The 24,916-nt window shown below is 39.5% G+C and overlaps 1 protein-coding gene across 1 annotated transcript in view; it reads left to right on the top strand.

Annotated features, from left to right (window-relative positions):
- Nucleotides 1-24,916, top strand: part of LOC136858556 (luciferin sulfotransferase) — a 62,160-nt gene that overhangs the window by 20,029 nt on the left and 17,215 nt on the right. The window contains 5 exon segments of the mRNA XM_067138179.2: nt 6,442-6,644; nt 13,607-13,706; nt 21,092-21,213; nt 21,216-21,241; nt 21,322-21,445. Of these exon segments, the coding sequence (XP_066994280.2) occupies nt 6,442-6,644; nt 13,607-13,706; nt 21,092-21,213; nt 21,216-21,241; nt 21,322-21,445 (575 nt within the window).

The following is a 24,916-nucleotide window of genomic DNA, read 5'->3' as shown; positions in this document are numbered from 1 at the left end:
AGCTAGCTCTCTTTGTGTGGATGTTGGGAGTATCATCAGGTTGTGCAATAAGACGCCCGCCAGAGAGGCGCCTTCACCCGCCCACTGGGTGGCTTAAAGAATCCCCGAACTAGGCACACGTCATAGAAGAAGCAGGAGAAGAACACTATTTAGCGACTCCATATTGGAAAACAAATGCCAGCGTACAGCGATGCCAAAGCTATCGGGCTAAATTTAATGCATTTTCGGCGTAAATAAGGCATGATTAGCAAAACTGCACCCGTCAGAGCAGTGTGCTGAATTTTGGTGGAATTATAAAGTCAGGAGTTCTGATAGAAAATACTCTCCAAGCGAAAGGCGTTGGTAAACAACTTATATAACTCCGTTAGCGTACGTACGCCTAGTGAAAAACCAGATGCCTTCGGGGATTCCCTACTTCCCCTCCGAGCTGATAAATTAATTACTACAGATCCGCCGAACATATCCAATTCCGCATGGCACAGCGCACTTGTGCATAACCAAGTCACACAGTCTAGCGTATTGCTAATTTCGACAGGCTGATTTATCCAGGAGCAGTCGAAATAAAAGTGGGGATGAGCTCACTAAACCGCCCCTACCACCGGGGCTAGTATAAGTTTTTCGCACTTCCAGGGAGCTTCAGCATTCGTTGAGGAGCTTTCGACGGGAAACGACGGTCGGTTCGCTATCGAATTACCGCTCAATTGTATACTGTGTGAACAAAGCGGGTGTGAAATTTTTCAGTTTTTTCGCTTATAATTTGTGATAGGCAACAGACGATTACGGTAATGAGATGTACTTAAGATGTCGGTTGCAAAATAGACTAAGACTGCGTGAAATATGAAGTAGGATTTTGTATAACAACTACTGGATAGTACGCAGAATTTCTGCAGGAGAACAAAAAAACTGTATAAATCCACGCTCTTTCTGAACAAAGCGCAGGTCAGATTATTAACTGTGAGGAGTGTTCCTGAACTATTAAACCATACAGAAGATAGGGGTAGAGAGTTCTGCATCATACGGATGCTGGGAATGTCCGGCTTAACAGTGCAATTCGGGTAGACTAGCTGAAAGTAGCCGATATATTCATCTCCATGTAACTGGCAGTGGGTAGCCAAAGAAGTAATAGGAGTGAATGGTAACACGTGTGCAAGAAATTGATAAATTGTGTAAATTACAATCTAATTTCAGTGATCCGTGTGCTACAAAAATGGATTACGCGAGACAAGATATGGAACTTCTGAACTCCAGGACTCCAGGATCCAACGCCATGGAGTAATCCAACATGGGTAGGCCTCCGGAACCTCCGGACCAGGCCGAAGACATCAACCGTTGAGTACAAAGTTTTTTTCTTCTCCAATGCTAGTATTTCCCTTTGTAAATAACAGTCATGAAGTATAGGGTTAAAAATAACATTATAAATAGGCTTAATCCGCCTGAGAATGGTCGGGAATCCTTTTATTCATTTTGGTTTTAATTAATTAGATATGGGAAGGGAGTGATCCTTTGTTTATGTATAGAATTTGGGACCCCTTTTAGTGGCTACATTTGCATGTTATCATATTTTGTTTATTTAGTGCTGAGAAGGAATTGAGGGGGAATAGGTGTAGAATGCTATGTAGATTAATAATGTAGATCTCATCTGAGCAATTGCCTAAGTTACGCAGGGATTAGCGAGGTGACAGAGTCATCAACAAGTGCCCGTATAAAAAGGAAAGGCTTGGGCTAGAATCAGCACTATGTTCGTAAAGATATAGTTTGTTGCATGATAATATAAGTTGTGGCTGTACTGGAAGATGTTCAAGGATTGGAGTGCTGAGGTTTGAACCCCTGTCCCCCACTACACTAATGAGGTCTGTTAGTGTTTTTGGCAGGATTTAATAATATTAATTAATTTTGATTATTATTATTATTATTGTTATTATTATTATTATTATTATTATTATTATTATTATTATTATTATTATTATTATTATTATTATTATTTTCTTAATGTAACTTGATCAGTGTTTTGATACCGATACATTTCAAGCAAAAGGTTAGAAGATTATTATTATTATTATTATTATTATTATTATTGTTATTATTTTACCAAAGGTATTCTGATTGATGATTTATACCGATAGATTTCGAGCAATAGGGTAGTATCTGATAGGTACACACTCTCGCCTCAGAGGCGGAGAAATAGGAGTATTGCTGTGGTCAGTGGCTAACGGAGGGTGGACTTTTGGAAGGAGAGAAGATACGAGTCGAACTCCAGACCTCCAGAGATATGAGAGAGTGAAATGTGAATTAACGGTCGAATTTGAGAAATGATTCTCGTGTACTGAAGGTATGTGGGCTGGCCCGAGCATTGAATAAAATGTGCCAGTTTCTAATGAATTAATTTGATGGACACAGAGAGAAAAAGCCTAGCGGGAAGCAGGTTGAATGGTGTCTTTAGTCTCCGGACCGTGGGACAAGTGTCAGTCATGAGTTACGGCTGAGAGGGGGAGCGTCTGGAACAGAGAGGAATAAATACAAGCAGAAAGGTTGGTCGGACCAACAATCTGGTTTCTTTTGAGAATAAACACAGCAAGTTCTTTAATTGCCACGCCGTAGACCATGACCCACAGAGCAATATAGATGTTTATTTTTGTTATGACTGTTCGATACATGATTAGATTAATTAGGGCTTGATTACAGTACCCTGGATGGAGACGACCAGAGTCTCAGGTTCAAACCTCGTGTGGGCACAGCAGGGATCAACGGCTCGCTAAGACAGCGGGTTACAACGGGTTAATTACAGCTATTGTCTTTATTGATACATGTGTTTGATGTATTTCTTTTCCAGGAAGTGTTTTGTTTACTTATAATCGATGTCGATTTGAATCTAGACTTCGTGAAAGTCCACTGGTAGTGATTGCAAATGATAATTCGTTGTTCAAGTCTGTTTAATTTTATATGGAAGACTTGAGTCCATTGTTTTTATTTTTCTTCTCCGTGTTTTAGTGACGGATTTCTGATATGGTCAGAATGTTCGGATTAATTATGTTTTAATATTTACTTTAATGATTTCTTAAGTTAGCCGACCATTCAAAAAAAGCGGACAGTTGTCTTGTGTGTAAATAGAGTCAAATGTGTAATACGGGATTCAGTCCCATGGAATACTCGCATTGGGGGGAACATGGCTTGTTTTGTTTTTGTGAATATGGTAGGGTCATTTTATTATGTATGTCGTACTCAAGTGGTTTATGGTAACCGGATGATAGAACGCACAAAACAATCGCGATAATACATGAAACAATTTGTGTAGCATACATCCAAACTAATGTAATAGTTATGTAAGCAATATAGGACACAGGCAATTCAAAGTGATAGTATGTGAAAAAGTGAGATCATATTAACCACCTCTCGGTAATTCTCTGTTTTGGTAGAGAGGGATATGGATATTTACGTCTGTGTCAAAAAGGAAAATTTATTGGATTAGAGAAAGTAACAGCTAACGTTGCCGTTCACATAGATTTTGTCTGTGGAATGTGGAGGTAACAGCGGATGTCAATGGCAGTACGGATTTTTCCGCTGCTAAAATAAGTGATTGCTTATATCAATTGTGTAAGAAGTATCAAGAGTGTATGTAAATTTTGTATATTTCACCGAGTGAATAGTAAATTGTTCTAAACGATTTCATGCCTATCTATACCGAAAAACATGCATCCAGAATCCTCTTCCGTTCATTGTAGGCCTTTAAGATAGTTTATGTTTGATAGCCTCTATATGCCGCGAACGTTCTTCGGCCCTGAGGAGTCCGTGTTCAGACCTCAGGAACGGGAGAGTAGCTTTGATCTAGCTGAGTCGAATGGTCGATAACTTTTCATGTGAGTGGATTAAGTATACAATCCCAATGAGGAGAAATCGGCACAGACCAAAAAGATCCCTTGACTATCGACTTCCGTGGAGCATGGTCCCATGTGTTCGTGACCCGAAAGGGTTGGTTTGTTGTCACATGGTCCCATGAGTCATGGGGGACGGTGGGAAAGGTCCCAATATTATATTATATTATATTATATTATATTATATTATATTATATTATATTATATTATATTATATTATATTATATTATATTATATTATATTATATTATATTATATTATATTATATTATATTATATTATATTATATTATACTTTGAACTTAACAAAATAATAAGCAAACCGTAGGAAATGTCAACTATGCATAATAATGCGTCACAAATCAACTGATTTCATTATCAACACTGGAAAGTACACAATTAGTCATGAGAACAAAAGATTACCACCATTTTTGTATTGTATACTAATGACATCCATCATTCTTGCATTGTATACCAAATTTTCTTTTCCTCATACCTCGTGGACTATCAACAATTAACATTTTAACCACATATTCTACACCATATAACTAACATAATGGGCCCCTCAGCTCATTTTCTATGAAAACGTGACATCCATAATTTTTGGAGTGGTCTCTTCGAAATTAAAAAGACAGGCTAGACCAACTGATCATGGAAGGCATGATGTAACATAGGCGTGGGTCGAGAAGATCATCTTGGATTCATAACCTCTGTCAGTAGCTTGATATCTAGGTACGCCAGTACGAAAATAGACAAAATTACTGGTCGCTAACAGAAGAAGACTAGACATGGTCTAGAAGAATCTAGGATACTAGATACCGGATGCCAGTATTCTAAGATATGCAATCTTCGACATATTAGTGAATTACCTAGTACAGTTACCATATATATGTTACCGGAACTCAGCAGGTCTCTTTCAAAGAAAACAAACTATATTTCATAAGTGGTAAACCATAATTCGCAAAAAAATTAAATCTGCATGTTATATTATATATCATGCGATTGCAAGCAAACACATTAAGGATAACAAGAATATTTTGCTTTGACACTTTGTTGGAGTATGTAAAATAGCGGTGTGTACCTAGAATTGTAGTAATATATTTCAACTGATATAGCTAGAATTGTAGTAATACATTAAAACTGAATAAAATTCCTATCTTGAGACTTAGCAAGAAAATGAAAATTGGGAGTTTCAGTAAGTATACTGACCTCATACAACTTACCGCACAGCACCAGTAAATCACACAAGGTTGTGTGAAGTAATCTCAAAAACTGACTTAATAGGCTAAGCTTTCCTTTAAGCTGACGAATGTCTCATATGGAAACGACCACCTGCGGGTGGGGGACGCACATGTAGAATACACCCGCGGTAACCCCTGCCTGTCGTAAGAGGCGACTACAAGGGGCGACCAAGGGTTGATTGAATTAGAACCATGAAACTACTTTTGATTCGTATCATCACGCGGGGAACACCATAGGTTGTCTGTACTTGCGAGTAGTACCACTATATTTGGTACGAAATAGGTTTGTGATTAGTACCAGTATAGAGCTTGGCCTGAGGGTTTTCCAGTACCCGTGCGTCGTACCCATGTGAGCAACACCGCGGGTCTGGGCGTTGCCTGTGAGTTGTACCAATATTTGAGCGACACCGTGGGTCTGCGTTGCCTGTGATTAATACCTACTATGTGAGGAACACCACGGGGCCCGTGGGACCGGCACCCGTGACTAGTACACCTAGGTGAGGAAACTCATCGGTTTGGGTTGGCTATGAGTGGCGCCATTGTGTGAGAAACACCGTAGGTCTGCGTTACCTGTACGAAGTACAATACTCGTGAGTAGTACCGTATTGTGTTGAACACCGTGAGTCTTCGCTACTTTTGATTAGTACCCCAACATGAAAAATACCATGGTTCTACTTTACTCGCGACATGTACCATTCTGTGGGGCTTTATACATGGATTTTGCACCCCTTTAGGCATCAAGCATCATTGTGCTTTATGAGTGGTCCCTTGGTCAGTAATACCTTTATTTAAGATATGTTTTGTTTAGTCTGATCCACTGTTTTGTTTGTTTGTTTGATTTTTTGTTTTTGTTGGGTTCATGTCCATCCATTCATTCTTCATGACAGTTTTTATTTTATTTTGGTCAGTGGATTAATTTGAACTTTTTGTTATTTCATTTCGTACCATTAGGGGCCGATGACCTCGATGTTAGGCCCCTTTAAACAACAAGCATCATCATCATCATCATATGGAAACGTTGATAACGTTTTCATTGCTGAAACTTGACGTCCAGCTTGTTAGAAATCATGTACTTTTCAAGAGGTTTCCTTAAACATAGATACTTTTAACAAAACCATTTCGAGTCACACGAATGTAATAAATAAAACATTTCACACTAGTTGAACATGAAGAGAAATGCAAGCCTTTTCAAAAGAAATTTAATTATTTATTTCATTTTAAAGACCTGGTTTGTCAGATATCTCAGCCATTCACATTCTTCGACATAAAATGCTAATTAAAAATTACTTAATGTGGTAACTTTTAATTGTAACATTATGTTGATCTCATTCCAGAATGTCCTTACATTTCAAAGAGATCAAGACACACTTAAGCGTGCAGTTCCAGCTGTCGACACGACGTCTCTACTCTGCTGGTAGTATTGGAGTATCGCCATCAGACTGCATTTTGCCCATGAGTTACCGCAAGTTTGCCGATAGGATCAAGAACCTAGAAGTGCGAGAAGATGATGTGTGGATCATCACCTATCCTAAGAGTGGTGAGTGCAGTATATTTATACGGATTTCCTTTTAATGTCACATAATATATACAAAATGACAAGGAAGAAACTGAAGCATATGCTCCACAAACGAAAATAAGTCTTTCCCTAGATGTATTCTTCTTTAGAAAAAGCAATGTAGTTTCCTACTGCACTCGACGTATCTATATGTATACAAAATCCTTGCACAGCGATATAGCGAAAACGGGAAGGTCTCAACAGTTGAATTTGGCACAAGAAATAGGTTACAATAACAATACAGTGATGGCATCTATCTATCTATGTGAAGTGAAGTGAGGCCACGTTAATCGTTTGGGATAAAGCAATCATGGCTTATCATTTTATTCTGTTTAAGTTTTCTCAGTTTATTTCAATATGATTTAATTTTGATTCAGTTCAGTTTATATATATTTTTTTAATTTTACTTTTCCGTGGTGTTTTTATCAGTAGATTTTTATTTAATTTAATTCAGTTCTAATCAATTTCGATTTCCTTTGTTAAATAAATTCTTCATACAAAATCAGTCTGATTTTCTCATTTAGTAGCTTATCCCACAGATTAGGGTCCTTTATGTACGCCAAACGAAGACGAAGTGACGGACGGTCTGCTCCCTGGAATAAGAGAAAAACGGCGCCGAGGCAAAACCCACGAGACTACCTCTCGTGGGGACGAAGCTGATCCGTGCACCTCGTGCCCCTGCACATGTACATCGATTAAAATTCCATTACTGAACTGAACATCAGCCGTTTGACTGCCAGACTATCATACGTGATCTTCTGGCAAACAATTAAAGCACATTGACTTAGCGAGAATGAATACCACCGGTCCTTCTGAGGACCAACTAATTCGTAAAGTTGGATTACCAGTTCGAATCTGCCAGCGTAACATACATGGAATCAACAGGTCTAAAGGCATCCATCCGGAAGTCCTCGTGAAAATGTTGGTGTCGTTTTACTTCAAGAGACTCATGTTGAGAACGAGATCCAGCTTAGAAGAAGAGGAAGAATTGATGGGTACGATCCTGTTGATGTTACACACCATCCACAATATGGCACTGAAACATACATCAGAAAGGATAATGAAAATGTTAAATTGGTAGATTAGCGTTGTTTCAGTTAATTATTTCCATTGTTGTGAACAGAGACGGCACAACAATTAGTAATGTTCAACAGCCCCCTAATATCGGGTGGCCAGTTGTACATTTCACCAGCTATGAACATGCTGCTATCTATATGGCAGACTTCAATAGTCACCATACTAACTGGAAATACTCGTCCAATGACCAAAATGGTGAAGACTTGGTAGAATGGATGGATAAGACCAATATGCATCTGATAAATTATGTAAAAGTTCGTGGTACCTTCAAATCTGTAAGAGGACATCAAGGCTATAAACTAGATCTTTGTATTGTCACAGCTAATGCTAACTCAATCCATCTCTCAGTCACAAGAAATGTCCTGAAGGATTTTCCCTATAGTCAATATCGCCCTCTAATATCTGAAAGTGGGTTCAAAATCAAAGTAATCAGAACAATGCCTCGTCCTCGATGGAATTTTCAGAAGGCACACTGGGGAATGTTTGCAACTCAGCTTGATAATGTACTCAGGCAGATCCCACCAGAAGCAAACCAGTACAAGCGATTACTTAAAGCTGTACATGCCACTGTTACGAAGTTCGTACCGAGAGACTATCGAAAGGAATGTATTCCAGAATGGAGTCAGGAATGTGATCGGTTATACCAAAAATCTCTTCAAAGTGGAGAGAATGAAATTGCAGATAACCTTTTGCAGCAACTTGTAAATGCCTGTAGAGAGAAGTGGACCGAGGTTATTGAAAATATGAACTTACACACTCAAGCAAGAAAGTCTGGAGCCTTCTCAGAAAACTTGTTGACAACTGTTTCGTGATTAAACAGGAAACTAACATTCATCCAAATGCAATTGTTAAATAATAGCATCAGTATCTAATAATAAGCCTGCCGCGCAGTGTAGGGCTAGCGTGCCTGCCACTTACCCGGAGACCCCGGGTTTGATTCCCGACCAGGTCGGGGACTTCTACCTGGATCTGAGGGCTGGTTCGAGGTCCATTCAGCCTACGTGATTACAATTGAGGAGCAATGTGACGGTGAGATGGTGCACCCGGTCTAAAAAGCCAAGAATAATGGTCGAGAGGATTCGTTATGCTGACCACACGACACCTCTTAATCTGTAGGGCTCCGGGCTGAGCAACGGTCACTTGGTAGGCCATGGCATTTCGGGGATGTTGCGCCATGGAGGTGCCTAGTAAAATGAAATGGCGTATGGCTTTTAGTGCCGGGAGTGTCCGAGGACATGTTCGGCTCACCAGGTGCAGGTCTTTTGATTTGACACCCGTAGGCGACCTGCGCGTCGTGATGAGGATGACATGATGATGAAGACGACACATACACCCAGCCCCCGTGCCAGAGAAATTAACCAATGATGGTTAAAATTCCCGACCCTGCCTGGAATCGAACCCGGGACCCCTGTGACCAAAGGCCAGCACGCTAACCATTTAGCCATGGAGCCGGACGAGGTGCCTAGTAATGCCTAATGATGGTCAGGTAGATAACGTTCGTACACAAAAGATTAAGAAAGAACTTCATATCCTCAAACAAGCCATAAATGATTCAACAAACTTTGCAGACCCATTCACGGTTGAAGTGGTAGAAAAACGTCTCCAAGAAATGAAGGCAGTTAAAGCTGTGAGAGAAGATGGAATTTTTCCATAATTTCTTAAGTTCTGCGGTAAGAATACCAAGCAATGGTTAGGAGAGATTCTTAGTAATATCTAGACTACTGTAATTCTCCCAAAGAAATTCAAGAAAACCAAAATAATAGCGTTATGAAACCTAGTAAGCCAGGTGACAAACCAGAAAGCTACCGTGCAATATCATTATTAAGCTGCTGTTTCAAACTGTTTGAAAGACTATTGTACAATCGTATTGCTCCAAAAATACTGGATGTAATCCCTCAAGAGCAAGCTTGCTTTAAACCTGGGAGAAGCTGTCAAGATCAAGTACTGACATTGAGCACCTTAACTGAACTCGATTACTAGAAGAAGCTGCAAACATCAGCAGCAGTTATACACCTATTTGCAGCATATGACACTGTTTGGAGGAAAGGACTTGTTTACAAACTACTAAATGTATTACCCTGAAGGAAAGTAGTGAACATAATAAATAGTTTTATGAGTAACAGATTGTTCACAGTACATCTGAACAATGAAATCAGCAGGCAGTTCAAACTAAGCAACGGTCTGGCACAAGGTTCTATTTTTGCACCACTCCTTTTCAACATTTATTTGTATGATATGCCGCAAACTTCCAGCAGGGAATTTGGGTATGCTGACGGCTGGACCATAACCACAAAACATCCATCCTTTACTATGACTGAGGAAACCGTGACGAGTGATCTGGACATACTGGCTCACTATTTAAAAAATGGATATTCTGCCCTAATATGACGAAATACGAAGTAAGTTGCTTCCGTCTGAGGAACGAGTTCGCAGACAGGGAACTATCTGTTGTATTTTAATGTCGTACAGGTTCACCACAGTAAACACCTTAAATATTTGGGTGTCAGATCCTTGACCTACCGTCAACACCCTTTTCAAACTTCAGCTAAACTAGGAGCAAGCAACAACATCCTGTGTAAACTGATGGCCACTTCATGCGGAGCTCAAGCAAATGTACTCTGGACGACTGCACTTGGCCTATTTTAATCCGTGGCTGAATATTGTTGCCTTGTTAAGAAGATTCACGTCCAGTTATACCAGACTATGAGGCTGATATCTGGGACCGTTAAATCCACTCCAGTTTACCGGTTACCAACTCTCTGTGATATTGCTCCTCCACATCTTAGGAGACAAAAGAGCTTAATCCGAGAATGTCAAAAGTTGTGGCCAACCCACAGTTACCAATCAATGCTGATATTCAGATCCTATGATGTTACATCACCAAAACATACCAATATCAGCAGGATTGTTTCACTCAGTAAAGCATCTCAAACTACCACAGAAATGGAATGAAGGATGGTCCACCAAGGCGCGTCTACAATGGCAACGAGTCAAACAGCATAAAAATGGCTCGCAGGATTCCCGCTACCCGGTCAGTAAAGGGCCCGATTAAAGCGGATCCGCACTAATCATGGACGCTGTGCTGCTTTGGCATTTTAATGAGATTGGAAACCATCAGCTATCTGAGACTATGGGAATAACAGTCAATCTACCACATCGCATTCGACCGGGCGAGTTGGCCGTGCGTGTAGAGGCGCGCGGCTGTGAGCTTGCATCCGGGAGATAGTAAGTTGGAATCCCACTATCGGCAGCCCTGAAGATGGTTTTCCGTGGTTTCCCATTTTCACACCAGGCAAATGCTGGGGCTGTACCTTAATTAAGGCCACGGCCGCTTCCTTCCCACTCCTAGGCCTTTCCCATCCCATCGTCGCCATAAAACCTATCTGTGTCGGTGAGACGTAAAGCCCCTAGCAAAAAAAAAAAACATCGCCTTTGAGTGTCCTATCAGGTGTTGCCTAGGCGAGAGACAATATTTTATTGATGCGAGACCTGATGCAGTTCAATGGATCAAGAACCTGGACTGTAATTTATAAGGGCTGCTGGAAACTTATTTGTCTTTTCTTTGTTTATTCCCCATTGTTTTATGCGTTATGTAAGTCATATACTAAATAAATAAATCTATTCCTGCTACAAGAGGACACGCAAATTATGTACAGTGACTCACATAATTATTCGGACACGTTAATTATAGCCTTTGCTATACACTGGCTCTATGTTTCAGAGAAAATACTGAACACACAAACTAGTTTCTGACAGAACCCAGTTTGACAGATTCAACAAGGCGTTGAAATGTGTACTTATAGAAAATAGGAGAGAACCAGTGACCCTGGAACTTCAGAACGCATTTAACGTGCTTCAACAAAATTATTCGGACACAAGTCAGTTGCCATGCAGAGGTCGTGTGTAGAAGAGCCACGGACAGTATGAACGTAAACAATCAGTGAGTTAGAGTATTGTGCACAACTTTAGAGAAAATCGGCCACAGAGGAAGAGAGAGCACAGTCGAACAGCGGAAGCTAGTAAAATTTCACCATGCTAATGGTAAAAGTTGTTGTCAAATTGCTGAAATGTTACAAATGAAGGAAAGTACAGTATCTGATATTATCACAAGATTCCGGGAGGAAAATAGGATTGAACATCTACCACACACGGGACGTCCAAGAACTTTTTCTGTGAGAGAAAACCGAAAAACAAAAATGAACCCCAAGTTTAGTGCTCCAAAACTCTTTACGGAGATTGCCGCAGACACCGGAAAGAAAGTGCATCTCGAAGATGGAAGCCCTTCATAAATCAAATAAATAGAAGAAAGAGAATGCTGTTTGCCAAACAGCATGTTAGCGAACACAATGAGTGGTGGAATGACGTTATATTTGCTGATGAGAGTAAATTTAACATATTTCAGTCTGATGAGAGGATAACAGTTTGGCGTCGTCCTAATACTGAGCTTCAAGAGAAAAATCTGAAAGCAACTGTGAAGGATGGGGGTGGACATGTAATAGTGTGCGGGTGCATGTCTACGAATGGAGTTGGTGAATTGGTTTTTATTGAGGGTAAAATGGACCACTTTCAATACCTCAGAATACTGAGGGACAATATGAAAAAGAGTGCCGAAAATATAGGGATTGGTGAACATTTTAAGTTTTATTAAGATAACGACCCAAAGCATATGGCCTGGAATGTAAGGATGTGGTTATTGTTTAATTGCCCAAAGGTGCTTCATCCTCCCCCTTAGTCAACAGACTTGAATGTGATTGAAAATCTTTGGAACAAACTTGATAAAGAAATAAGAAAAACAACAACCACATCTAGAGAACAACTGAAAAACAGAAGATATCTCCCTATTACACCCGGAAATTAGTGGAGAGTATGCCAAGTAGACTCAGGGAGGTAACTAAAACGAAAGAAAAGCGCACCAGACGCTGAACCTTTAGCATCATAAGTAAAAAGGAAAGTGTCCGAATAATTTTGTGCAATATTGGTTTTGGTTTTGGTTTTGATTTTATTTTTTAATTATTATATTTTCATTTACGGTGTTCATTAGAAGAATGATGGACGTTTAGTTTTTATATTCCTTACAGAAACTTGTATTTAATTTATATCAGTGATTTATCATTACTGAAATCACTAACACAAAGGAAAATGTAATAAATCATGTCTTTCCGAATAATTATGCGAGTCACTGTATGCATGTTTGATTATTTGTTTATTCCTAACGTTACCGTCCTATATTAAACCTATATGTCATTTACATGATGTAATAATTTATTTAAAAAACAAAAAAATGACATTACTGTTGTCGTGGAAGTTCAAAGTTCGTTGACATGCCTTCAGTGAGCCTACGAAGTCTATTGCTCTGTTAACGATAAAGCCATTCCCCAGCAAGAAGGAGGTTGTTAATTCTATTCTAGGCTTGCCGTGGTCTGCGGACTGAACATCCGAATTCCTTGTACAGGCCAATGTAATTTACACTATACGACGAAAATACGGTGCTTGAAAATTCTCATATGAAGAAAAATAAAATAAATATACAATCACATTGATGAAATAGGTCGACAAATGAATGAACAAACCGGTAAATGAAAGATAGATACATAAGTGGTTAGATAAATACATGAACACTTAGATCAATATACAAGTAATTAAATAGAATTATCAAAATATTGACCTTTGCGCTATATTAATAAGGAACGAATCATTTCACGAAAAGTTAGCTTAACATTTTTTTCTCCAGTCATATCAAAGTTGAGATTAAGTGCACTTCCAAATGTCGGATAATTACATGAAGGACTAATTCACAAAAGTCAGTATGAAGTATTGCGGTTTTGTTGCTGAAATTAGTGCTAATGCATGTGGTCGTTTCATTTCAGGAACCACGTGGACCCAGGAGATGGTGTGGTTGCTGATGAACAACATGAACTTCAAGCAAGCAACTGAACAACCCTTGACTACAAGGTCTCCATTCCTGGAGTAAGTACTTAAGGACTTTCATTCAATAGTAATATTCTTGTTCGAAATCATCATCTGTATTCTGTCTACTGATTCTTATTTTCATCGCAATACTCATAGAACGATACTGATTTCAGGTTCAGCCAAAAGAAGACTCCCCATAAAAGAAGAACTTGTCTAACTAAGATGGTGTAACTCCTGCAATTGAGTTTCAGGCGCAATTTAGATCCATCTTTTGGCAGGGGCGTAATGAATGTGTTACGGGCTCGCCTGCCAAAATAAAAATTCGGGCCCCTTCAAATACAATATAAAACTTCTGAATAACGAAATATAAATTGAATAACAGCAGGTAGAAGTAATGCAATTTATTGTCAATTATTGTAAGATTATTAACAAATATTTATCCGCCTCCGTAACGTAACGGTTAGTACTATTAGCTGCCGTCCTCGGGGGCCCGGGTTCGATTCCGGGTAATGCCAGAAATTTAAGAATGGCAGGAGGGCTGGTATGTATTTGAAATGGTACATGCAGCTCACCTGCAATGGGGGTGTGTCTAAAAAGAGCTGCACCATCTCGGGATTAGGACACGAGTTTGCATTTTGTCCGAATCGTTGGCTGAATGGTCAGCGTACTGGCCTTCGGTTCAGAGGGTCCCGGGGATTTTAACCTTCATTGGTTAATTCCAATGGCTCGGGCGGTGGGTGTTTGTGCTGTCCCCAACATCCCTGCAACTCACACACCACACATTACACTATCCTCCACAACAATAACACGCAGTTACTTACACATGGCCGATGCCGCCCACCCTCATCGGAGGGTCTGCCTTCCAAGGGCTGCACTTGGCTAGAAAGAGCCACACGAAATCATAATTTTATATGATAACAAATATTTAATAGGTTTTATTTTTCTGCCTCCGTGGTTTAACTTCTAAGCTTCTGAGCTGCAAACTATGAACCGCTTACATATTCGTACTTTTATCGGTTTCATTTTTCAGTAACCACAGAATTGCAACCTCTTTTCGATACCGAAATAATTATAATAATTATAATAATTAATTCTATTACAACACAAAAAATACAAGAACAAAATTAAATCAAGACTCTTGAAATAAAGTTTGAAAATTATCAAACTTCACAAATGATAAGCCTATTTTAACTTCGCACAAAGGGAGCTCGTTCGAAACTGAGTTGAATGATTGTTGCTACAACTTCTCATTGGTATTGTACGCTCTTGTTGAATAAACGTGTGAGTACCGGTAAATGTTCTGCAAAATTCGAGCATAATACGATCTCAGGAGCACTACACATCAGGAAAGTGTCATTTCCTAACTGATATATTATATTTTGGTATCAGTTTTCATTTGTAAATAATTTGGGGCAGGTCTTCCCTGAGGAACATGTCGCTGTGATGTGAGAGACGGCAAGTAGTGCTGTGTTATCCTCAACACAATTGATTGCTACTAGATGCAACCAAGTGGCAAGTCATCTACGAACAAATTATACAAAACAAATTATTTCGACTGATTCTACAAAATCGCCCACGTCATTTCCGTGCAGAGCGATATTAATTATTTTTGTTTGCGAGTAGTCTGTGGGGCCCCCGTAAAGACCCGGGCCCGCCTTGATTTCAGGCCCTGCAGGCTCTAACGTTACGTCCCTGCCTCGTAGGTTTAAAAAAGCAAAGTAAGACAAAGCAATCTTCGCTAGCTGCGACCGTGGCGCTAAGAGGAATGGAGTGTTTAGCTCAATGCCCAGCTGTTTTTGTTACCTCCACCCTAGGAAATAACCTGGTAATCATTTTTCATGTAGGATAATAACCTTCAGGGCCATTCACTCTCAGGAAGCGGAAAACTCATTTCAAAATGTTTCGACTTCATGACGGTGAATCGAACTCACTCCCTTACGATACACCCACAGCTAATAAGGATAAACGAAGTTTCTAGGGTGACCATCAGAAACACAATTTTAATCTCGATGTTCTGTTGAAAATGCCTCTGAAATCTGATTTTTTTTCCTTCCTAAGTCCTGGTAGTCAGTAGCCACGTAAATATAACTAGGCCATATCCGAAAATAAGGCAAGGAATATTGGTGAGTGTTGGTAATATATTAACGATGTGATATTATTACTTTGAAGTGATCGTACGGCTGCTATTCTATGCCTTTACATTGTACAATGTTGTACTTTTTAGCACCTAGTCTCCAAATTTCTACGGACAATTATTGCACCTCCGTTATGCACTATTTGAAGCTATTACTGCGACCTTTCCTGCTTCCACGCTTCACACAACTGAATCGTTGAATATCGAGTGTGTAAACATTACCTCTTACACTCAATAATTCGTCTTCTAGGGTGGAGGTTCCAAGATTGATATCTGGCAGTCTGGTGGAACTGAAGATTCTTAATGCGGCCGACATATTTCAGTAGATTTTAAGGCATGGAATACAACCACGGTTTATTAACATTGATGCTTTCGCGGCCCGTACTTGAGCTTATGCCGTGTCAAGAAAACAAAGTGAAACGCTTTACGCCTCGCAGAGAACTTTCTTCAGAAGAAAATCTTGACTTTTCCCGAGAAAGTCTTCTACAATAATGAGGGTTTGAATTTAAGAATGCTTTACCGTCGTCAGTTGTTGGCAACTCCCGCTTGGAGCGCTGTGCGAGCATACAGCGAGCCGTCTGGTGACTAATTAGCGTACCACTACAACTTCAAACCCTCATTATTGCAGAACTCTTTCCTCGTACACAGTCGAGATTTTCTTCTCAAAACATGGAGCAAAGTTCTCTGAGAAATGGAAAGAGTTTCACTTTGTTTTCTCGACACGGCACAAGCCCAAAACCCATATCATGTCTACAACCACGGTTATCACCTATTTACCTTAACAAGCAATTAAAAGGGGCAATTCCTGGAGCGTATCTCGGTGACCAATCCCCCGTTATTCGAGTTAGCATTGCTACTACCTATTGTGTAAGCTTTCTCACTATCATATTTCCTATGAGGCCTCTCTTGATCACCTTTTGTTCTCCTTTGATTCCGACGGTATTATCCTTGTGGGGTCCAAGGAGTCTTTCATTTTAACGCCCTTTCTGGCCCTTTTTTTCGTCGATACTTTTCTAGGAGAGCTCAGAACTCCGTTATTTCCTATGGTTGGTTTTAAAAGGGGATGGTTGTCTACTTGCACTTCCTCACACGTTAGTGACAGGCGATATAGATGATGATTCTCATAGGGAACCTGGAATATTTGTCCCAAATTTATAATACCAATATAAATGGTCCGTTATTGGACATTATACATTTTCCAGCTAAGTCATTCCTGGTTGCCAGCGTTTCGCCCCAGTGTGCTAAGCCGAACGAAGGCTGCCACACCCTGTTGAATGCCCGTTCAAGTCTGCAAGAACAAACCTACGGTGCAGCTATGGTACCGTAATTCAAAAAATATTCAATATATCTACCTCAAACTTGGAATGTATACTAACTAGATGGCTTAGTATTTCTGTACAGTGTGAAAACTTCCAAAACAGTACCATTTAGCTCACAATACCTATGCCTGCTACATACCTATGTATACGTCTTCATCAGCTGTGTTCATGTCACTGCTATATTCCAACACACGAGATTGTCACCAATGATTAGATATATAAAGACAAAGATCACTTTCCGAAACTCTCACATCATTAAAAATATTCAGTTCACTGTCACTCGGTACATCTGATAACGGGTCTGCACATAATTCATCACAAAATATCGGTATCCGTTAGCAACTGTATTTATTTTCTTAGTTATTTTCTTAACTGTATAAATGATTAAAGAAAGAAAGAAAGAAAGAAAGAATGAAATACAGAAATAAAGAGTAAAGAAGGAGCAACAGCTATCTTATACTGTATATTTCATGACTACGCCCTTTGAAACTTACAACTTCGCCACCTAGGAAACAGCGACCAAGGAACACCAGGTGCATAACAACGATAATTACCGTAGCCCATCACCTACAATCTGATGAAGAACTACGATAATTCTCTGGGCCCGTCACCCATGTGTTAATCCCAACCATCATCATTTTAAGAAGCATGCTAAGGCCAAATTTTCAGCACTGCGACGTATTAGTACTCTCAGTATACAGATACATCTATCATATCTCCGATACTATTTTCTGTTTTCTGCTATTGTTCCTTTGGCTTCAATTATAATGCAGGTCGATTCTGTTAACCCACTAGGTATTATTATTATTATTATTATTATTATTATTATTATTATTATTATTATTATTATTATTATTACTGTACCGGGCGGTACACCTCCACTCCGCTAATTTAAAATGTGCGCCAGTTGAAACTCCTCTGCTGGAGGAAGTCTGAACTTTATCTACGCTATTAATTCTCTACTTTCTCAGAAGATGTCACTACCTGTAAATTTTGGAGTTTTAGAACTGTGTCACTTTTGATGTGTTTTGTTTCGCTTGAAGTAAGAAGTGTGAACTTTCTCTTCTAGAGGACACTACTGAAGATCTACAATAGTGCAACCTAGTGCGGAGTCAAAGAACTTTTTTTTGGAGAAAATTTAATTTCAAGAGTTTGTTCTTTGTTAAATTTCTTTCTGTCATTGTTTAAGTTGGCAATATTTACCCCTTTCTTCCCCTTGTTATGAATGTATCCAATCCCGAATGTCTTCTATTAATTTCTGACCAATCTGGTGTATCTTCCCCCAACTTGAATCCGTTGCGGGGTCCTACCCAATAAAGAGTTTGTGGGAGGGTGTTTTCTTTCCCCTAACGCCTAGAACCTTCCGCGAGAGGATATAAACTGCTGATTTTCGGGTCTCCGGGCCACTTCTGTTCCATCTTTCAGTGTGTTAAGTACATAGCAGGGGGCGGGAAGCGCCTCTTTCTTCGGCAGCGGTCAACAACAAGGTAATGGCCGATTAATAACTTCTTTCTTTGCTAGCTCAGCAGTTTAACTTTCGGGGCGGGTTCTAAGCGTTCAACCATGTAACCTTTTTCTAAAATGTAACTACTCTTTTCATATATTCTCTTTTAAAACGACATATCGGGATAGAGAGTGCTTAACCCTCTCGAGCTCCCACTCACATCGTCTTGAGGTGAACTTATTTTTCTCAACCAATTCTTCCGTAATGTAATGTAAATTGCTATTAAGTCACCTCTGTAGTATGGGATTAGCCCTTGTATTAACGGCCTAGTGCCAAGTAGGTCTTAAGCAAAGTGCATTAGGAGTGCAAATTCGCCTCCTCTCAAATTGTATTTTAGAGGTCATGTATTAACTTTCTTGTCATTTAACAGACCTCAGTAGGTTGGGTATTTTACCCCTGTGTATACGTCCTTGGAGGACAGCTTAAAAGTGGAGTTCGGAGTGGCCTATGATAGGCTTGGATTTTAAGGGGAAGTTGCCCTTTATTGAAAATTGTGTCTCTGCCTCAAGGAGGCTTTTGGGTGTAATTGGAAGCAAATATTTCTGGCATGTTTGGGGGTTTTCGGCCCCTTTGTTGTATGGTGTTCATTGTAAGGTTGGGCTCATTGCTCAAGAATTATGTTTCTGACTTTTGAAGCCCCAAATGGGGTACCTATGTAAATGTAATTTTCTATCGTGTTTTCGGCTACTAAGTACCTGTTCTATTTGTTGTTACCTAATTTTGCAAAGAAAATATAACCTTGTTAAATTTTAAAATTAATTTCACTTTAGTAGCTTGAGACCTATTCACCACCCAGCACCTTCTTTCATGCATAACTACCACCAAAACACGGTAACAATTACTATTATTATTATTATTCGTGTCAGCCTACTAAGGACCACATTCTTCTCTGGGCTTTGATCTTTGCCCAGTTCTCCTTCATTCGTTGCCGGTGTTGCTTTTCTCTTTTCTCCGTGCACGTCTTTCCTAACTTCAACTTTGACATTTTTGAAAAAACCTGGTGATATTCTAGTTTTCTCCTGGGTCGATTCCGTTCTTGTATATCTTCATAAGTGATCTCCATTTTCTGTAGGGCCCTTTCCACCTCCTCGAACTAAGTTGGCTGAGTCTTCCTATCTCTAAAGTAGGTAACTTACAGATCTGGTTTGATAATCGTGTTGGCTTTATTCTCAGCGAGTGGCCATAAAATGCAATTCTCCTTCTCCACATGACATCAGAGATCTTCTGGACATGAATATACAGCTCTTGGTTATGCCGATGTCTATACTCATCTTTGTCTTTAATTGGTCCAAGAATTTTCCATGCGATCTTTCTTTAATTTCCAATTTTTCTATGAGGCCTTTCTTGCTCATAGCAAGGCATTGCGCTGCATACAAAGTCTCTGGTCTGAGTTTTACATTCAAGGATATGGACTATGCTGCAAACGTCTTTGGTCAGTAGATAAGCTATTTCCATTTTGTTCATGCAAGACTCGAAAGCTTCTTTTTCAGAGATGTTTGGTTCTGTCCACTCGCCAGTCTATTTAAATTTGTTGTGTCCGTTTGATTGCCCTTTGGTTTACGTTTTGCTCTCTTGGTGGTAGCTTGATATTAATTATGAATTGCGTTTTCTCCAAGGAGATCTGGAGGCCTGCTTTCTTCGCCTGTGTCCTGAGATGATTAATTTATGATTAATTTGCTTTGGATAAAGAAGCCTAAGGTAAATCTCTAAATCATAAAAACATCGTTCTTTTCGGATAATCAGTGAAAATTGCTAGATCGTATTATTATTATTATTATTATTATTGCCCGCCTGGTGGCCATGATCGTTAAGGCGCTGAAGTCTAAAACGGTCTAACACCGAGGTTAGCCGGTTCGAGTCCCGTTGGTCGAAAAAATTTTCACCATCAGAATGTTGGCCGGCAGGGTAGGGGAGGTGGTGGTATACAATTTCTAATCACTAGATTGCGTGCCAAAAGCCTGGATTAAATTCCAAACCTCTCCGCAGTGCTCATATGGAGTGAGGGCATATGACGCTGTTGATGGTGATTCGTCCGTCGGATGGGGACGTTAAGCCTTGAGCAGACCCCTTGGTGCTATTCGACAGGAGTAGGCTATGTGCCGGCACCGGGTTTCACCCTCTCCCTACTATCATATATCACGTCATTCATTTCATCTCTCATTAACTCCTCTGATGAGGTTGACGTCAGGAAGGGCATCCGGTCATAAAAAAAACCGCCACGACAAATTCATCTCACCTCATACCCGACCCCGTAGGGAAACGGGACAAGGGCTGGACAAACAAACATTATTATTATTATTATTATTATTATTATTATTATTATTATTATTATTATCATCATTGCCTTTCGTACATGGTAGGACGTAAAGTAGTTCATTTTCCGCCAGTGTATTTATAGACCTAATTGAAGTAATGTGAATTTTGATACTGTAATTTATTTAAAAATATACTTTCTATCCCACTGCAAACGCTGTTTATGGACCAGATACGGTGCGATCACCGTTCCAGAAGAAGAAGGTGAACTCGGCTATGAGGACACAGTGACCGTCGTAGAGAACCTCTCTTCTCCTCGGTGTATAAAGAGTCATCTGCCTAAAGACTGTTACCGGACCAGTTATGGATCAAGAAGCCTAAGGTGAATCTCTAAATCATAAAAAACATCGTTCTTTTCGGATAATAAAAGGGCAGTTCCTATAATCTAATGTTATTTTGTAGATTGTGTATGTCACCCGTGGGGCAAAGGATGTGCTGGTATCCTATTATAACCACACTCGACTTCAATGCGGGTACTCTGGGTCACTGGAACAATTCGCAGAAGCTTTCATGGCTGAGAATATTGGTAGGTATTACGAGTAAGTTTAACACTTTTCAACCTTACACCAGATGTTATGAATGTAATACAAATTAGTCGCCAAATTTCTAGGACTCTGTACGCAATACGTACAAAATGAAGTTAGATTTATTTAGGTTAAATTGGAGGAATGATATTTCATTTCTTGTTTTTATAGCAGCTTACAATGTAGTGTTTCCCTTCGGAAATATTGAAATGGCGCATTTTCAGAGATACTGACAGACATTTTTAAAAGAGTGATATGATTCATACCCACCTATTTATCTAGCTACATACATAGATAGACCTACATACATAGTGTCAGACAATATACGTTGATTAACTTTGCATGATTATCTTTCAAACTCTATAAATGAATTACTGTATTAGTACTGTACCATTACGTTACAGTTGAGATGATCATTAACATACTGTAGAGATCTAGCGGATAAAATGGCGCGGAGTAGCTTCAGACAGCGCAAATATATATGAAGTGGATCCATGTGGCATGTTGATCATAATTAGAAGGCGCTGACTTTTAAAAAACCGGCGAGAAAGAAAAGAGTTCCTTAGATAGAACAACTATGGTCCTTAAAAAATAATTGAATTCATTCTATTCTTAACTACTTTGTAAGAGAAGATCACATTTAAAAAAATAGTAATTTTACTGCGAGCCAAGAAGAATATTATCAACGTACAAGAAGAAAGCCGAGAGTTAATATACATTCGAGCGAAGAAGTTAGTTATTTACACCTGCAAAATAAGCCAAGACGAGAGGAAAACGTATACACTTTCGTTTTAAAATATTGAAGTTAAGGAAAGCTATGGACCAGTGAAAGATTGAGGAGAAAAGGGCCAGTTGCATTATAATAAGTAGCCGGATACCGTCAAAACACAGCAGGGATATTGATTGGAAGCATTGGTCAACGTTCAGCAGTCGATATATTTAACGAGATTAAGCTTTATTGGAAATATATATTTAGAGCACAATTTCGGAGTATTAAGAAATATCAATAAGTATTCATACTTGCTAGAAGGTTTATAATGGAAGACCTAGCTATGAATTCTGCCCAAATAATGTTGTCTTTATATGCATGGGCACCGGCGATATGATGAAACACGCTTAAACTGTTGGAGGAAGACTACCTGAGATGCTATGACTCAAGCCAGACTGCCGAGACCGATACTTATGTCTAGCGCCTGACAATGTGCAGCCACTCGGAGTAACTCGGCTAAGTTCGGTCCGTCACCTATGAAATACAATATGGCCGGCAGGTAAGCAGCTGATGGTAGTCGGCAACACGGCCGACTGGATCCCTCCCTTCGCCCTAGAGCGACGCATCAAGTCGGCCGTGTCGGCAAGCTAATTGTTCGACAATCACCCACCACGTTTGCAGTTAAGCTCCCTACATTGCCCTACTTCCTCAACTTTCAAATGCGCACAGCTCGTAGAAATTAAGTATTTGAATCTTAAATCCCATCATAGCTCACACCGATATTTACAAATCTTAATTTCTACGCTACTTCTTAAACCAACCATGCAACTCCAGTATGCCAAGGTTTTTGAAAGTACAGTAGGTAAATTGATAAAAAGTTACCATATTAACGCTGCGTATGTTTCATAGATTTCACTGAAGTTTTAAAATCTTCCTGTTGAGAGGTTTCTATTGAATTGTATAAATCGCTCGCACTTCTGTAAATAATTTGTGGCAATGTTAATTAAAGGTGGCTTTAAAAATATTTCTAAAAAAACTATGGATGCCCATCATTACAAGTGCCACATTATATTTCTCTCGTGAATTTGTCTTTCATGAGAGTGGAGCAGTTTAGCAATTCATTTCGAGGAAGCTGCAATAAGAAAATCAGAGATTGTCAGAAGCGATACAAAAAGTGACTAGTCATAACAAAGAAATAGTGACCTTCCATTACCGGATGGATGTATTATTTCATGCTTCAAAAGTGCCACGTCCCCCACATAATGTTTCAAACATTGAAATATTAACCTGGTAATTATCGGTTACTATTCGAAGAACTTGAAAACCACCGAGAGAGTTGGCCGTGCGGTTAAAGGCCCGCAGCAGTGAGCTTGTGTTCAGGAGATAGTGGTTAGAACCCCACTGTTGGCAGCCTTGAAGGTGGTTTTCCATGCTTTCCCATTTTCATACCAAGCAAATGTTGGGGCTGTACCTTAATTAAGTGCCCGACCGCTTCCTACCCACTTCTAGCCCTTTTCTATCCCATCGTCACCATTAGACCTATCTATGTCGGTGCGAAGTAAAGTAACTCGTAAAAGCTTGAAAACCTTTGTCCTTTGATTGCTTCAGTGGCATGTAAATTATGCCACCTGCTTTCCAGTTAGCGAATAAGTGAAATATAACAAACTGGGAGACTATTCTATAAAATGTTGGAAATCCCTTGAATAGAATACACAGTAGTTTGTTAGCCAGCTTGACTTCAACGCCCAGTGCATCTCTGTCGACATCTCTCATGCCGAAATATGTCTCAAGCTTCTATCATATTGTAGTAATATTTGAATACTGGTGTCCCATTTCTATCGGAAAGTTCAATATTACAAAGTCCATAACAAATATACTAGTTAGTAATTGTAATGAAGGTATTGCCTAATATATGGACACTGATATTCCATTACTATCTTAATGTGCGCCAGTAGAACATAGCCGACAGATGTCACCCGAGCACGGCCGTGTATAATCGACAGATCTCATCCGAGCACGGCCGAGTATAGCCGACAGATCTCACCCGAGCGTAGCCGAGTGGCTTCACATTGTCAGGCGCTAGACACAAGTGAGACCGATGCCCAGCTGTGACGTATACGGAGACCGAAGCTGATTGCTCAGAGATGGCCTAACGAACGAACAGGAGCCAGCAGTTGACCCAATCGAGACGAGATAAGTAATAAGTTTCCAAATTATCAGTTCAAAATTATTTGTAGTTGTTGAAATATAATAGTAGGAGTGCAGAATTGCCTACGAGTACATTATATGTACCAGTATGTGAATGTCAGTGCTAGACTTTGAGAAGTTAACCGCAAACGTGTGCCATTTTGAGTAATAGTTATACCGTACTCGTAAGATGATTTTAGTTTATTGTAAGCATATATGGAATGTGAATATCGATGTTTATGTACCAATCTACTCGGAAAGATCATTTAGCATTGAACTAGGCGAGATAAAGAAGAGAGTCTGTAAATTGCAGAGTAAAACTTGGATATTGAAGAGACCAAACCGGCAGACAAGGCCATTATGACTGTATTATAAGAAGAAATGGATTAAATATTGGGAATTCACGGACTAGTAAACCGTAACAAAGAGGTTGTTTAGAAGAAATGACTTGAGAATTTATATATGCAGATGAGTTTAAAAGAAGAGATATAGGAGAATTATGAAGTAAAGATAGTATTGGAGAATAATAATAGTTCATTGTGTGAGCAATGGATTGGATGAAGATGTTGCGGGTTTA

This window comes from Anabrus simplex, chromosome 1 (genome assembly GCF_040414725.1).
Source record: "Anabrus simplex isolate iqAnaSimp1 chromosome 1, ASM4041472v1, whole genome shotgun sequence".
NCBI lineage: Eukaryota > Metazoa > Arthropoda > Insecta > Orthoptera > Tettigoniidae > Anabrus > Anabrus simplex.
Note: the sequence above shows the minus strand (reverse complement) of the source record. Positions and strands in the feature narration are given on the sequence as shown.